General features: G+C 43.0%; 2 protein-coding genes across 5 annotated transcripts; one reads left to right on the top strand and one right to left on the bottom strand.

Moving 5' to 3' along the window:
- Positions 1-372: 372 nt before the first annotated feature.
- ccar2 (cell cycle and apoptosis regulator 2) lies at positions 373-6,742 on the bottom strand. 4 transcript variants are annotated; one of them, XM_047804644.1, is made up of 18 exons: positions 6,602-6,742; positions 5,994-6,079; positions 5,791-5,905; positions 5,566-5,701; positions 5,365-5,476; positions 4,966-5,112; positions 4,668-4,884; positions 4,365-4,475; positions 3,869-4,029; positions 3,623-3,749; positions 3,411-3,539; positions 3,090-3,236; positions 2,765-2,965; positions 2,304-2,426; positions 2,067-2,175; positions 1,779-1,976; positions 1,189-1,346; positions 373-1,100 (listed from the first exon to the last, which is right to left on the bottom strand). In XM_047804644.1, exons 1-18 carry the CDS (start codon positions 6,719-6,721, stop codon positions 1,053-1,055), a joined length of 2,445 nt encoding a protein of 814 aa, XP_047660600.1. In that variant the 5' UTR covers positions 6,722-6,742; the 3' UTR covers positions 373-1,052. The 4 variants fall into 4 exon arrangements, with proteins under 4 accessions (XP_047660600.1, XP_047660601.1, XP_047660602.1 ...); XM_047804645.1 differs by having other exon boundaries at positions 5,584-5,701; XM_047804646.1 differs by having other exon boundaries at positions 6,595-6,730.
- Positions 6,743-8,720: 1,978 nt separating this feature from the next.
- ddx56 (DEAD (Asp-Glu-Ala-Asp) box helicase 56) lies at positions 8,721-16,267 on the top strand. The gene is made up of 14 exons (XM_047804648.1): positions 8,721-8,873; positions 10,835-10,996; positions 11,299-11,453; positions 12,688-12,855; positions 12,963-13,053; positions 13,210-13,451; positions 13,592-13,735; positions 14,524-14,637; positions 14,721-14,815; positions 15,264-15,337; positions 15,428-15,517; positions 15,602-15,707; positions 15,801-15,895; positions 16,008-16,267. Exons 1-14 carry the CDS (start codon positions 8,817-8,819, stop codon positions 16,095-16,097), a joined length of 1,683 nt encoding a protein of 560 aa, XP_047660604.1. The 5' UTR covers positions 8,721-8,816; the 3' UTR covers positions 16,098-16,267.
- Positions 16,268-16,492: the final 225 nt, after the last annotated feature.

The raw sequence follows: 16,492 nt of genomic DNA, 5'->3' as shown, positions 1-16,492 counted from the left end.
GTGAAAGACCTTCATGCGACACACGTTTGCGTGTAAAACGGTACGTTCTCACACAATCTAATGCTTAAAATTAAACGAGTCATGTATACAGATAAGGTTAAAATAAAGACATACACGACATATGAAACGTGACGTCTGAAAAGCACGTGTCAAGCGAGTTCCACGTGACATTTAAAGCATCTATAGCAAGTATAAACACATAGTTATTCCACCCGGGGTCATGGGAATAATTAGTTTGGAGCACTTGTCATTTTGTTGCTTACTCATCTCTGACTACAAGTTTTTCAATGTTAGATAATTAAAAGATATATTTTATAATCATATGTACAAATCAGATCTTTGTGTAGTGCATTAAGCGAGTGCAAGTTCTAATTCACAATGGCATTTTTTATTGTTGGATCACAGGAGTGCACACAAGAACTGAAAACGTGACAATGAGTGACTCATAAATTAAGGGAAAACTTAAGGGAGTCAGGTTTATCTTTTTTTCTTTTCTTGTTTGTTGTTTTTTTTTCCTGTAGGTTTGTTATTGCAGTAGTCCAAGCAATTCCTGACAACAACAGTGGTCCCTTTATCCAGACCGTTCAACTTTCAGACACGAAAAAAATAACCCCCAAAAATGGAACAAGGGACCATTCAGTCTAAGCAGCACTGATGGCGAATATACACACAGCAATACATCTTTTTACACAAAGAAAACAAAAAAAAAAATCTTAAAAAAATCCAAATTTTAATATCATTCTCCTACTTACGGGATTAAACAAATACAAAGTAAACAATTATACAATATAAAGACATTAAATCCCCATTTTAATACACCTGTGCAGGTCAAACATGATTTTAATTCTTTTCTTCTTCTTTTTAAACATAATCAGACTTTTGCCAAACGTGCGACTGAAACGCCAAGCCGAGCAATTCTGAGGTTTTGAAAATCAAACAAAATGTACAACTCCATTAAATTTCCCTATGAGAGATTCAAAAGAGTTGGAAAATAAGTTGGTTTGGAGGTTTTTTTAAAATGCCCCTGTTGACTTTGCCATGTGAAGAAACTGTTAGTCTTTATCTGCTTTCGTGTCCTTTGTCCTTGTGAGGCTCGTCGTCTGGAAAGTAGAAACCGAATTAAGTATCGTCCCAAAAAAGTGAATGTGAAGGAATGAAAGGAAGGAATTTGAGCTGTCTTTACTGTACCTGATCTACCATTTTTTGCATCTTCTCGATGACGGTCAGCATGTGGCCGGCGTTTTCTTTTAGAGTCTTCTCATAGGTTTTGTTCAAAGCTTCAACTTTCTCCAACCTGCCTTTCAGCTGCTCCTGTTCATCCGAATCTGGCCTCGCCTTGGCGGCCTCTGAAAACACACAGACATACATAAACTGAGTTTTCCATCACGTCTTCAGGACAGAGAGCTTCGTGCTTCTTTACTATACGAGCCGAGTTTAGGTCAAAGTGAAGGAATGACAATAGTAGCAGCAGCTATAACGTGGGTGATAACAGGAACGAAGCTGTTCCTTTGAAGTTCTTGTAATTATCAAGACAAGGATACAGAGTATGTAGAGTCGCTTCTTAATGAACGGCAGGCATTGCAAAACAGCACATGTCTGGCATACACACACTGCCATGTTCTTCCTCATCAATATACCTACTGCACACACAGATGGTTCAAAAAGAATTTTCTGTATTGAGAAATGAAGCACAAAGGGTTTTTTCCTCACATACACCTAAGCTACAACTCTAACGGTTAACCATCCGGAGAAGGAGGGGCTGGATTTCCATGCCGTACCGAGCATCGCCTGTAGTTCAGCGAGTCGTTTCTCCATCTCGTGCTGTGCTGCTTTGCTGCTCTCGAGGTGCTGCAGCAGGTTGGGAATGTTCAGAACGCTCCCTTTGTAGTTTACCACATCCGGGTTAGCGTTGCTGGATGAGCGACGTGTAGCGCCCTTCTCCTTACGAGGCAGACCCGGCAGCAGGGATTTATTTCCTATGGACAGAGATGGTGACGCACAACAAAATGATGAATATATTCTCAGGCAGTGTGTATCTGGGTGAAGTGTATGTCGTTACATTGTACCCTCTGCGCTGAGGTCGCAGGCTACCTCGTCTGAATCGGTCCAGCGAGAGCACAGCTTACGGTACATGCACTTCCCGTCCACAGACATCTTTCTGGCCAGATCCTGTGCCTGAGAAATGCCACACATTTATTTTTTTTAATGTAATTATTGCTTCACTCAGCACCTTTGTTTAAAAATAAATAAATAAAGGAACCTTTTAAATCCTTCTATTTGTTTATTTGAAAAGAGAAAGAGACCTGAGCAGCGGTGAGGTAAAGTCCGAGGGAGAGCAGGATATTCTGAACGTCGTCTTCTTTCAGGAAGCCGGAGAGCTGACGGTCAAAAAACACCAAGGACAAAAGGACCCTACGGGGAAGCTCCTTTAGAGGGAGTCAGGAAAAAGAGAGAGAGAGAGAGAATGAGAGAGAGAGAGAAAACGAGACACTGAATAGTTTGCTTGTTTGACTCACTGTCAGGAAAATAAACAGCCTGTGCAAAGGAGACATTATTAAAGATCTTTTTAGGAGTCCCCAGTGTCAGTGAACAATAGGGTTTCTGTCTAACTGACTAAATAATAATAATAATAATCTTTTTTGGAGTGGTAACAGTAACACTGTTGTTTTTTTCCTCAAACAAGACACACTAAGATGTACCTGATCAGTAATGAGGGCTCATTTCCGAAAATGAACAAAATCCATGTAGGAATATTTGCTCTTACTATATCAGCACTCAGTGTTTCTTCACCCTCTGTGTGACTCTCTGGTTCTTCCTGAATCTCTGCCTGGTGCTCACTCTGTTCCGGTTCATCCTCCATCTTGATCTCTTCCTCTTCCTCATCCCCTTCTTTGTTTGTTGTTTTCTTGGCATCGCACGCTCCTTTCTTTCCGATGTCCTTGCTTGTCTTTTTTGCCTCATCATCCTGATGGAGAGAATAAAAGGGGGAAAGGAGGAGGTTAGGAACATTAGGACGTATCGTCATTTGAAATGCGACTAGTTGAAAGTGAGCCTTCGTTTTTAAACCGGTTCACGTGAGATGTGCGTACAAGGGCAGAGCTGACGTCCTCGGTCTGTATCTCAGAGTCAGGAAGAGTCGGAGTCGGAGTCTGAGGCAGGCTGCAGAGGGAGTGGTACAGATGCAGACCGAAATCCCTCTGCAGCATCTCGCTGAAGAGCTCGCTCACCAAACCAACCTAATACACACACACACACACACACACACACACAGACTTCATTCCTTTTCTTTACTGTCATCACTGTACATGGCTCTATTAATCTACAAAATGAATAAGAACTAGATCCCTACAATCTGCTGTTGGTGGAAAGTAAATGACTTAAAAGAGAAAATACAAATTACGGATTCAAACCTCGAACGCGTCTCTGCTCTGTGACATCCGTGGCTCTAACAAAGACGAGAGCGAGACTGTAGACAGCGTGAACCCTGCAGAGGGCTGGACTACCAGTGAGGGCACATCAGGAAGAGGAGACTCGTCTTCCTGGAAAACGACAAACAATAAAGGAAATGAGCGTGAAACATTTTGCTGATGTGATTAAACATGCAGTACGTGGGTGTCCTGACCTGTCGCTCTTCCTGTAACTTCTCCCACTCTTCTGGCGTCGGCACCAGGTTCCACACGTCCGGCATCAAGATGACGACCGTCTCCGTTTTATCCCCGGGAAGTAATCTCAACTCCGTCATTTTATGCCTTGAAAAGGGAGACAAAGACGTCAAATCAGACGGACATCATCTTGAATTACTCCAGGATAATGACTCCAGAGAAATGGCCACGATGTGAATCTCTGTAAGCAGGCTGTATTTACTGACCACTGCGTACAAGCTGAAAGGTCCAGACCCGTCTGCTCCATCACACAGCGCACCGCAGTGCGTATAACAGTGCTGCTGTCTTTGGCTGGATTGGACCCGTCCTCTTTGGACCACGATCCTCCTGGGAGCTGCAGCTCTCCTGCTTTTTCCATTAACAGAAACTAATACAGAAAAAAGAACGAGAGCACCAATTCTAATTTAGTGCAAAGCGTCTGACAGTATTAGTTCATCTATTGTGCTGAATGGGGTCCGTGAGTGTACAAGACACTGTGACCTTGTGCAGAAAAAGGCGCAGGACGATTAAATGAAAAGACAGGAAAGACACCAGCTTTCTGGGATAGAACACAACAATACGAGAACAACCGTTAGAAAACAAAATGAATAAATATATGTGTACATTGCTTCCTGTAAGGATTTTCTCTCAAGTTCTGATTCAAATTATGGGACAAAAGTGTTTAAACTCCACAGTAAAAATGACAGAAAGGAACATGCTAACCTTGAAGAGTGTTATAGGGTGGACCGCATCTCCGTGCGCCTTCCCGTCCTCTGTATATTTACAACACTGTGTGTAGAAGTCCTCAATGTCGGGCATGGACAGTAACAGCACCTGCAAGGGAGAACGGAAAAGCATGAGTGTTAAGAACTAGGATTGTGGTGATATATTTTTTTATCCGATAAAATCTTTTCTAGCCTTTGAATCATGCGTGTCTCATCCCCAGGGCTCAGCTCACAAATAAATACATACATACAGTGTAAACCTGGCTTTAGATGGACAACTTGTGACTCCTCCTTAGATTACCTTGACAGAGAAGAGGGAGTTGTCCGTGGAGTCTGGAGATGGAATCGCTTCTGTCTTAGGTTGTTGCGAGCCTATGTGAAAATGACAGGGCCCGGCCAGAGGCAGCGGCTGGCTGGGAGGGAAGCTCTCGGGCCAGCAAAGCTGCACATGAAAGAGAGACAGGGGAGCATGGAGGTTTGGGTATCGCCTCTGTAGCTCCAGATTATCACAGGCCGTGCTGAAATGAGAGAAATAAACAGATGCTGTGATACCGTGTGCTTTAATCGACCTTGTAATGTTCCGGTGCACGCGGACCCACCTGTCTCGTGAGAAAAAGGAGAAGAGAGGAGAGCCGGTGCTGGTGTGAGAGGTGCTCTTTTTGGAAGCTTCCTCGTCAAACGGGGCTTTCCATCGCCGTCTTTTCTGGTTCGCATTGTCACCTCCCCAAGAGCCACCTGCTTCCTCCCTGAATCGAACAATAAAAAAGAAGAATCTGTTTTGTTTTTTTTTTTTGCCAAATCTGACTGCATGCTTCATCTTGAGAATACACAATTTATCTGTGGTATAATTATGCATGAAAAGAAAGCATTAGCCTTTAAAGAAATGGGTGTCCTTCAAAGGACTAAAATGGTGTTAAACTGTTCATACTATGCATGCAGAATGAGTTGATATGGCAATATTTCCAAGTGTAAAATAGGATCTGCTATACTCCACTCACCAGTGTCGGCCTCTCCGCCCAACCACAACCTCATTGTGTCTCTTCCTGCTTCCTCCACCCCAGGGAGCAGACCATGGGAGCTTCTGATGATGGGGCATCTGGAGCATGCCACCTGACAGGAAAATCAGTGTATATAGAAGAAAATGATTACATATAATCTGTATACTGGACAACATGACTGTTTCAGTAGTACACTGTTACCTGGATTGGGCTGCATACCCGGAATCAGTGGCGGTATTTTAGGTGACTTGAGCAGTGGTTGACGCTTGTTTCCCAAAATGCTCGGCATCAGGTTTGGTGTTGTGGAGTGCAGAAGTGGCGGAGGAGATTTAAACGGCTTGATGGAGAACGCAACAATGAAATAAAATTGTTTTTGATCAAGTGGAAAACGGCTTGTATGCAAACACGGAGGCCTTGACAGCTTACCTGGCCATTAAGCACTTGCACTCTTTGTGCTGTCCACTTGACAGACTGCGAAGGATCCTGCACCGCCTTCACCAGCACCTTCTCGCCAACCAAGGGCGCTCTGCCTACTACAGCACTAGAGAAAGAAAGAAAGTCCGACATGAGCATGCAAACCCTACCGCAATGCAATCTTCAATACAAAGCATTTAGAGATTGATACAGACCTCATTGCGAAGCGTACATCCCGGTCTACAGTACCATGGCGGTCCTGCAGCTGCGTCACGACCCCGGTGAAGACTCGCTGCCTCATCTGAGAAGATAATCACACAAAGGTTAAAATCTGTATTCATGCAGGACACATCTGGATGGTCAGGTAGGAGTAAATCAAGCACGATGTCATCTATTTGGGATCAGCAGTGAAATGACTTCCAGTCAAAACAACACACCTTCGATCACCTTGACTTGAAACTTACTGATCGTTTATTTAACTTGGTTGAGAGTACTAGTGTTGGTTATCTAGACAGAATATAGGATTAGTATGGGGGGAGGGGTGACAGCAAAGGCACGACGTTTACACTGAAAAACAATGCATGTGTACACGTGCGTGTGCTGCTCATTCTAACGCGACCTCAGATGATCATAACAATTCATGTTGTTGTTAATAGCGGCTACGTGCTAGTTAGCTAGTGCATTTATTAAAGCAGTTGTTTTTCATCATTTAACTAAGCAGCGACTCAACAGCTGCTCCATTCTTTCACGTTTACACACGCTGGTTTTTTTTTTTGGCCTTTATGCAATCTCTATTATTTCAATACAAAAATTTACCTCGAACCTTTGTATAGATTATTGTTGTTTTTTTTCCGCTATTGTCGTCTTCTGTCGCTTCTTTCTTCTTCTTCTTCGTCTTCTTCTTCTTCTTCTTCTTCTTGGATCGACTTGTAACGTGTATCATGGTTTAGACGCACTGCTGCTCCTAGTGGACAAAACCGGATATAACATTTTATAGCAGAACGCAAAGGTGTGTGCGCTGCTGAAGTCAAGAGACTCAGAGCTTCAAAGACAGCCTTAAAAAAATAAAGGACCAAACTATCCCAAGCCATAAGAGAGGCAAAGTGTACACAGGGGCAGAGAATCCACAGCCACTTCCATGACAGTGATGACACCTGGTGCTTGTGGCAGGGCATCAAGGTGATCACGAACTACAAGACAACTCCACCTGCCTGCAACAGTGATGCCTCCTTCCCAGATGTTCTGAAGGACTTATACACACTGTTTGAGGTGTAGAACAACATGGCAGGATGGAAGACCGTGCTGTACCAAACTATCACAAGCCATAAGAGAGGCAAAGTGTGCACAGGGGCAGAGAATCCACAGCCACTTACATGACAGTGATGACACCTGGCGCTTGTGGCAGGGCATCAAGGTGATCACTAACTACAAGACAACTCCACCTGCCTGCAACAGCGCTGCCTCCTTCCCAGATGCTCTGAAGGACTTATACACACTGTTTGAGGTGCAGAACAACGTAGCAGTGTGGAAGACCACTCTGTTTAGCCATAACTGATGTGAGGAGAACTCATGGGGGATGTGGTAGCCTAGTTGTTAAGGTGATAGGCTACCAATGGGAAGGTGGTGAGTTCCATTCCTACATCCACTAGGCTGCCACTGCTGGGCCCCTGAGCAAGGCCCTCAACCCTCAATTGCTCAGTTGTATAAAAAATGAGATCAAAATGTAAGTTGCTCTGGATAAGGGCGTCTGCTAAATGCTGTAAATGTAAACGTAAACTCATAGAAGATTTAACCCATGTAAGTCTGCTGAACCAGACATCATTCCTGGCAGAGTGCTCAGGGATTATGCAGAACAGCTAGCTGGTGTCTTCAACAGTAGTTCAGACTCAAAAGCCCTACATTTTGAAAAAATAAGCACACTTCTGCAAAAGAAGAGTGTGCCAGAAATCTTCAGCCATGTGTGCAGCCTCTATGGATTTTTCTTGTTTGTCCAGCACATCTTACAGATGCTTGATGTTACTGAGATCTTGGGAAATAGGTTTCTGTGCCCCCTTTCTTTAGGCTTCTTCTGTGCCATTCCTGAATATTTTATTTTCCTAATCTTGTAGAAAGGTGTCACTGCCATTACAGAATACCGTTGACATGAAGAGGTGTACTTGGTCTGCAACTATGTTTAGGCAGGTGGTACATGTACCATCCACATGAATTCCAGGAGCCAAGGATTCCCAAGCATTTCCCTGCCTCTGCCAGCTTGTCATCTTCCCATAGTGCATCCTTAATGCCATATCTTCCCTTGGAAAGTGACACCACTTGGCCTTCCACATGTTGATACTCACATGCCCACGTTGGATAGGAGTCAGTAGGGCAATCTGATCTGTCTGTAGTTACACCATGTACACCAGCGGTGTCCAATCTTATCCGGAAAGGGCCAGTGTGGGTGCAGGTTTTCATACCAACCAAGCAGAAGCCACACGAGAGTCTACTAAAAGCCCAGAACTTCTGGCTTCTGCTTGGTTCTGAATGAAAACCTTCCTAAGTAGAAGGTTCAAGCCCACAAGCTGCTGAGACCTCTACGTTGGGTCCTTGAGCAAGGCCCTTAACCTCACCTGCTCCAGGGGAGCCGCACGATGGCTGACCCTGCACTCTGACATCAGGCTCATAATAGCCTGGGATATGCGAAAGCTAAGGGGGAAGTCATGGCCTAATGGTTAGAGAGTTTGACTCCTAACCCTAAGGTTGTAGGTTCGAGTCTCGGGCTGGCAATACCACAACCCCCACCCCCACCCCCCAACTGCTCCCCGGGCGCAGCAGCATAAATGGTTTCCCACTGCTCCGGGTGTGTGTTCACTGCTGTGTGTGTGCGCACTTTGGATGGGTTAAGCGCAGAGAACGAATTCTGAGTATGGGTCACCGAACTTAGATGTATGTCACGTCACTGTATGTCACGTCACTGTATGTCACGTCACACCGGCGCTTTCCGGATAAGGAGGGGTTGAGGGGTTGAGGGGTTTACACGTGGGTAAAAACTAAAAACCATCATGGACCCCGAACGAATACAGTTTCACGAAATGGGATTAGACGACCGTATTTTAAAGGTACCAGTATCGTAACTAATCGTCTTGTAATGGTCTAAACAACTCCATAACCAAATCATCAGTCTTAACGGATAGACGTTTGACATCTTACATTAATCGCGGCTGCTCGTTAGCTAGCCTGTTAGCTAAGCTCGTTAGCTAAACTCGTTAGCTAAGTTTGTTAGCTAAGCTTAAGATTCCTTAGCAGTAGCAATTTTGTGATGGTAGCTAAATGCTAGCTGGAATACATGAGTATTAGTGTATTAGTTTGGTCCAGAAACCAAACAAAAACATTCCATGACACTTTCTCCACTATTAGCTTGTGTGTTTTGGATCATGAGCACATACTCTTTCTTCTCTTCTCTACACATCTTGTGGTGTGGTCTGTATTTTTCTGCTCTCAAAGTCTTCATCGTGATACCTTCACCTCTGGCCTGTGGATGTCGCAGTGGTTGATGTCGCAGTCTGATGTTTTTGTGTTCACAAGTTCTCACAATGTTTGTCATCAACTGCTGTTGGTTTCCTATAAACAGTCTCTCTGACATGTCAGTCATGTTACAATGTTTGGTCACTTAAAAAATTGATGGGTTCAAACAAAATGGGTCATGTTCTAGTTTGTTTAACACCTAGAGATATCAAGACCTGAAAGCTGAAATTCTTCTCTGTCGTCCCATATTCATCGTTACGTCCCATACTCATCGTTACGTCCCATACTCATCGTTACGTCCCATACTCATCGTTGCGTCCCATACTCATCGTTGCGTCCCATACTCATCGTTACGTCCCATACTCATCGTTACGTCCCATACTCATCGTTACGTCCCATACTCATCGTTACGTCCCATACTCATCGTTACGTCCCATACTCATCGTTACGTCCCATATTCATCGTTACGTCTCATATTCATCGTTACGTCTCAAACCTGCACATCTTGAGCATTCAGACTGTCCTGTATTATAGCAGCTAATGGACAAAAATGTGAACTAGTACTAGTCAAATGAATGCCTGGTTTTGTACTGGCTAGTTTCATTTTTTTATTGTATTTGGGCTGGAAATGTTGCTGCAACCTTGTACTGTTGATTACAGAGTTACTGTAAAAAGTCACTATAGTACCATCAGCAGGGGCGATTCTAGGGTCAGAGCTTTAGGGGTGCTGAGCACCCAATGAGCCCCACTGCCATCACCCACCCTCTTTTCACACAAAAACAAAAATATGTCTATTGAAAAATAACTTTGTCATTTTAACATTGATTCAACTAACTCCAAAATCCAGATTCTTTTTCTTCTTTTGAGACCTTTTCACCAGCTTAATTGTGAGGGTTTACACAGACAGCCCCCTGTAACAAACACAAACCCTTCTTCACTCAGCTTCTTTTCCTGACCGTTAACCCCATGTGCCTCCTTTTGTATCAACAGTCATCAGATTGGTTAGATTAGATTCAACTTTGTCATTGAACAAAGTAACAGGTACTTGGACAACAAAATGTAATTCATCTTCTGTAAATGATTTACAAATGGCCATCTATCAAATTAACGATAAACTTTAACAACAGAGACACAGGTACGCAGTTTATTTGTCACGCTGCTATTTTTGTTTCACGCTCTAGCAGTTAATAAACAGAACTGCATGCGTCTTGCGGAAGAACATTACAACATGACTATGGACGAGTCACCCAGGTCCTGTGCTACTCCACAGCGGCGGCGACCCGCTGGACTAAAATAGTCCGGAAATGTTTCCATTTTCATCCACATTTTAAACCACAAACTACAGAGTTTGTTTTGGACATTATTTAACCTTGTAAAAGACGAACAAAAATTTTAGAATGACAACATTTCTTACTCCCAAGTTTTAGGGGTGCTGAAGAACCCCTAAAAAGGGGCTAGCCTCACCCATGACCATCAGTCAACTGTCAAACTCTTGAGGTAAATTTAATTCAGTAAATTTGTAGGTATATGTTTATGACTCTGTACATATTGGCAGGCACTAGCTGACCTTGGATGGGCTCAACCGACCCTTATTCAAGAAAAAGCCATTCCGCTGGCTCTCGAGGGAAAAGATCTTTTGGCAAGAGCTCGGACCGGGTCAGGAAAGACCGCTGCCTACGCCGTGCCACTGATTCAGAGGATCCTCACCTGTAAGCAGGTAGGGCTTATGCGCCGTACATTTGTAACCGATGACCACGACTACCAAGCACTCTGGTGGAATTTATAGGGGAGGGAGTATGCATGTGCTGATAACAATAGAATCCAATACTCACCTAATTTTGTTAAGTTGAATCAGAAGAAATGTAGTGTTTATTCATCTGTTATTCAAGAGCTAGAGACTCAGACTGCTTCACATATTTTCATTATCAACAAGTTATTGCAATTTTATATACAAAGTTTGCTGTGAAGTAGAAGTCACTCATAGGGATATGATGATATAGCATCCTATTTCTGTGATAGACGGTGCAAGAGCAGGCAGTGCGAGCTTTAGTCCTGGTACCCACTAAAGAGCTGGGACAGCAGGTACAGGCCATGATCCGCCAGCTCACTGCTTACTGTGCGCGAGATGTCCGCGTGGCTGATATTTCCGGCAAGGCAGATGTATCAGCGCAGAGGTGAGTACAATTAAATAAGACATTTTCAAAACATGACTGTTCTTCTTCAACACAATCAGCTAGTGCTCTGTAATGGACTGCTGCATGAACAAGCCCTGACTCGAGTCCTGACTCGACCGTCAACCGTCATTTTTTTCACTTTCATTTTCATTTTTTGAACGGATATTTGGTTAAATGCCTCATATCAGGTCTGCGAACAAGACTAGCTCAAGATTGTTTTATTCTATGGAATAAAATTTATCAGTAATAGTGTCAGTTTGACACTTTTTCATTGTAACTTTGAACGAATGTTTTAAACTCATGGTATCTTAAGTATGTAACCTAGTGAACAAGCATTAATGTATTCAATGTTAGAGATTTAAGCACTTATGTACGTCGCTCTGGATAAGGGCGTCTGCCAAATGCTGTAAATGTATAGTAATAACACTCGTGATTTTTTTTTTTTCTTCCTTCCACGTTTTGCATGTCTTTATATGACTGTTGCTAGCAAGTGGCTAATTCGAACATACAGAGGTCACGGGGAAGTTGTTTAGTTGTTGTCACACCTGTTGTTTATACTGATAATTGTCCAACGTTTTTCCATTCAGCTTTCCACAGAAAACAAAGCAGAGTGGATCCTTATTATGGAGATGTTTATTAAGTAAATATTGAAAGAGTTGTGGCGACGTGCTCTAGTTAGTAAAAACAATGACCATTGTAAAAACTCACCATTCTGTAAGCAGGTTATTCCTCAGAGAGATGGTCATCAGCTCAGGTTCGCCATTAGACAGTTTACCAATTTCAAATGAAATCCATTAGTGTCGAATCATCAGCGTTTCATACCTGTATGCCGGTTTATTGCGCAGATGCTCAAAGCAGAGAATTAGGGTAAACCATTTTGCTAATATGAAAATAATTGATGATAATCAGGCATCAGAGTTCAATTGCCTCAAAAAAAAAGTAAACAATGGTGGAAAACAATGGACTATTTTCACCTAAACACTAACGCGCAGGGACGCACTTTTCATCCTATTTTCATGCCTATTTCCATTTCCTGGTATACTTCTGTTCTCTTGCGCTTTAATGCAGCTGGCTCCACCCATGGGCTTGACCTTTAACTTGCAGTCACCTGTATCAAGGCAAAAATGTACATTAGATCCAGCCATAGGATGAGGGTTGTGGATATACCAGTATTTATTGAGCACATTTAAAATAAATACAAATAAAAAAGCGTGCGTGTGTGTCCTCATACTAGGCCAGTTCTGATGGAAAAGCCAGATGTCGTGGTGGGAACTCCGTCTCGTGTACAAGCCCACATCAAAGCCCAGAACTTGGAGCTGAACTCTCTGGAAGTGCTCGTCATCGACGAGGCGGACCTTCTTTTCTCGTTCGGCTTCGAGGCTGATGCTAAGAGCCTCATTTGGTGAGTTCTGAAAGCTCACCTGTTTGAACGGTCAATTTTTGCTCGCTGCCCATTGGAAGACGAGAACGAAGTCCGTAAACGTGGCTTTATTTTTGTTTCCCTCACAGTCACTTACCAAAGATCTATCAGGCGTTCTTAATGTCTGCTACACTCACGGACGATGTTCAGGCCTTGAAGGAGCTCGTTTTGCACAACCCTGTAAGTATCAGAAGCCAGGAACGACATGAAATAATTACTAATAATAATAATAAGGCAAGATTTGGAAAGAGAGTTGGACTAAGTGACGGTTTATTAGCGTTAACTTGTTAACTAGAGTTAGAAAGAACGAATAAAGGAGCTGATTGTTGTCTGTAGGTGACGCTGAAGCTCCAAGGCTCCCAGCTTCCGGACAGCTCACAACTGCAGCAATACAGTGTGAAATGCGAGGAGGAGGAGAAGTTCCTCCTCATCTACACACTCCTCAAACTCGGCCTGGTGCGAGGGAAGACGCTCATATTCGTCTCCAGCCTGGATCGCTGCTACAGGCTCAAGCTGTTCTTGGAGCAGTTCAGCGTTCCTGCCTGCGTCCTTAACTCCGAACTCCCTGTGCACTCGAGGCAAGTGTTGTTTAAACCGTTTGTGGATATACACATTGACCGGCCAATTTATTAGGAACTCTTACAGCTGTGTGGGGATCTGATCAGCAAATCATGCGCATGCAGTCATTTCTGACATCAGATCTGTTCTCATACTTTAGGTGTCACATCATATCGCAGTTTAATCAAGGATTCTACGATTACATCATAGCCACAGACGAGCAAGGGCTCAACAACCCGACCGCCCTTTCCCAGAGTGCCGAGAGCAAAGGGAAGAAGAAGAAGAAGAATGCAAAGACTAAAACGTATGGTTGATCAATGTCTGTATATATTGTGTGTATTATTTATTGGTGTGTGTGTGTGTGTAAACAGAATTACACTTCAATTCAGACATTTACAGCATATTGCAGTCGCCCTTATTCAGTCACCTACATTTATCTGATGAGAGTTAGGGGCCTTACTCTGGGGCCCAGCAGTGGCAGCTCATTGATGCTGGGATTTTAAACTCACTTATTAGCGTGTGTGTGTGTGTGTTTGAGATGCCATTTTATTCAGACACGACAGCCGGTTCTGCTCTCTAAACCTCTAGCCCTGGATGGCTGAGGCAGAGTCGGGCTTCGAGCTCGCAAACTAATTCTGTCTGTCGGGCCAGATGGAAACCCATTTATCTGAATGGAAATAATTCCGTATAGATGTAATTTCTCTATAGAAATGTACTCTCCAAAAAGAAATGGTAAAATTATCGACACCCATAAGGTATGATTTTAAATACAGACAGTTTGTCATTCTTTAAAATCTTTTAGTCCTATTGTCAAACCCTCTATGCCTGCTGAAAAATACTAAAGAGACAAGAGCCCGTTGTTGAGTCATGCAAATAATGAATATAAATATGCAAATCTTTCCAAGAACTGAAACCAAAAAATGCCCGTTCATGTTTATGGGAGGACGACATTTAACTAAACCATGTTATTCTTTTTCCATATTTCATCATGTTAGGTACACATGTTAATGGAGGGTGCCAATACTTTTGTAGAATTAATAAATTACTTTAGAAACATTTGGATTTTTTTTTATTACTTCTTTTTTTTTCCAGAGGCAAAGATAAAGAATACGGTGTGTCCAGAGGAGTGGACTTCCAGAACATCGCAAACGTCATAAACTTTGACTTTCCCTCTTCTGTCGAATCCTACATCCACCGAGTCGGCAGGTGATGTCTTCAGGACTTTTCAGACACGTTCACGTCTCCTGATACTACTGATTCGCTCATGGTTTGTTCTTGTCGTTTTGCAGAACCGCGAGGGCAGACAACAAAGGAACGGCTCTCACGTTCGTGTCCAATTCCGAGCTCACGTTGCTGGAGGATGTCGAGGGCGCTCTTACAGGAGGTAACTCTGACGTTAGGAGTAAAACGTGTTGTATTTATTAGTTACACAATTCTGCATGAGCTACATGTTCCCTCTTATTTCTTTAACAGAATAGTTCAGATCAATATATATCTTCCTAGGAGGCCAGAACATTAATTCAGTCAAACTTGATAAAAAAAAAATAAACGTCACAATTTCACTTCTGTAAAACTACCTATAGACAACGTCAGCTAAAAGTGCTTTGAATTGAATGAACAATTGGAGGGCAATGTTAAGATATTAAAATCTGTCTGATTGCTTTAAAGAGGCAGGTTGTAAAGTTTTGCACCCTCTGTTGGCTGTAAGGTGAACTGCTTTTGTACAGATGTCTCGTTGTGTTGCCTGAGTCAAATACACTCGGTCACAAAAACCAAAAAAGTTTGAAACATCTGCTTGCTGAAAGCTAAACATTTGTGTTCCTCACCTGCAGACAGCGGAAACTGTGCCCTGAAGCCATACGGGTTCAAAATGGACGAAATCGAAGGATTTCGATACAGATGTCGGGTAGGACGGTCTTAGAACATGACACGGCTTAATATTACTTAATCATTTTACTTATGTACAATTAAATGGCTTTATTATAAATCCCTGTAGGATGCGATGAGGTCTGTAACCAAGCAGGCAGTGAAGGAAGCCAGATTAAAGGAGATCAAGCAGGAGCTGCTCAACTCAGAGAAGCTTAAGGTCTGTAAAGGAAAAATAATCTAGAAATGATTCATACAAAGTTCACAAAGGCAGTCTGTTTTAAACTGCTTGGTTTCAATCCAGATGTATTTCGAGGACAACCCGAGAGATCTGCAACTGCTCCGTCACGACAAAGACCTGCATCCGGCCGTCATCAAACCCCACCTGAGAAACGTGCCAGAGTATTTGAGTAAGACCTCGCCGGTGTCGGTCGCTTTCGGTTATACAGCCGGAAGGTGAAACACTATGCATTTAATTTGAAATCATTTCTTCTTCATTTCAGTTCCATCGACGCTGAAGACTCTGGTCAACCCTCTGTTACGCCGGAAGAAGAAGATCAAGACCAACTCGAGGGGAGTCCTCAAAACTGCCTTCAAGGTGAGAGTGAGGCGACGTGCTTCAGAAAAGAGAGATCCGTTAAGCACATTATAAACGACTAACCGCAGTTTACAGTACATCATGTCCCTGTCTCTGTTCCTCATCCAATCAGAACACCAGAGGGAAGAACATCAGAGGGAAGAACCCACTGAAGAGTTTCCGCTACAACAGGAAAGCCAGCAAGCAGAAGAACAAACCCTAACTACACAGGACTGAATTATTGTGCACACTGGGACAGAAAAAAACAACAACCAACCATTAATCCTCTGCTGGATGGACATTCATAAAGAATAACGATTCAGGATTCACTCAGTTCATTTGGGAACAAGCAGCTCCAATTTTTTTGAGTTTTGATTAAAATATACAGCAGTGTTTTAGTTTTGTTGGTCAGTTATTGCATCCTGATTAGAAACTTCACTTCACACTTTTCCGATCCTTCAAACCTCCTGCTTATCACCTTTAATCCAAAATGTGTCATTCGAGTTTAAAACACTGAACTGTTTTGACTCACCAGCGTTTCCATATCGGTGTTAAGTTTTAAACGATTATGTCAGCGTTCTCAAAACTAATGTTATATCTCACACAGGAAAAAATAGA

Source organism: Tachysurus fulvidraco, chromosome 20 (genome assembly GCF_022655615.1).
Source record: "Tachysurus fulvidraco isolate hzauxx_2018 chromosome 20, HZAU_PFXX_2.0, whole genome shotgun sequence".
NCBI classification, from domain to species: Eukaryota; Metazoa; Chordata; class Actinopteri; order Siluriformes; family Bagridae; genus Tachysurus; species Tachysurus fulvidraco.
The sequence above is the reverse complement of the archived record's forward strand: the minus strand, read 5'-3'. Positions and strand labels throughout refer to the sequence as shown.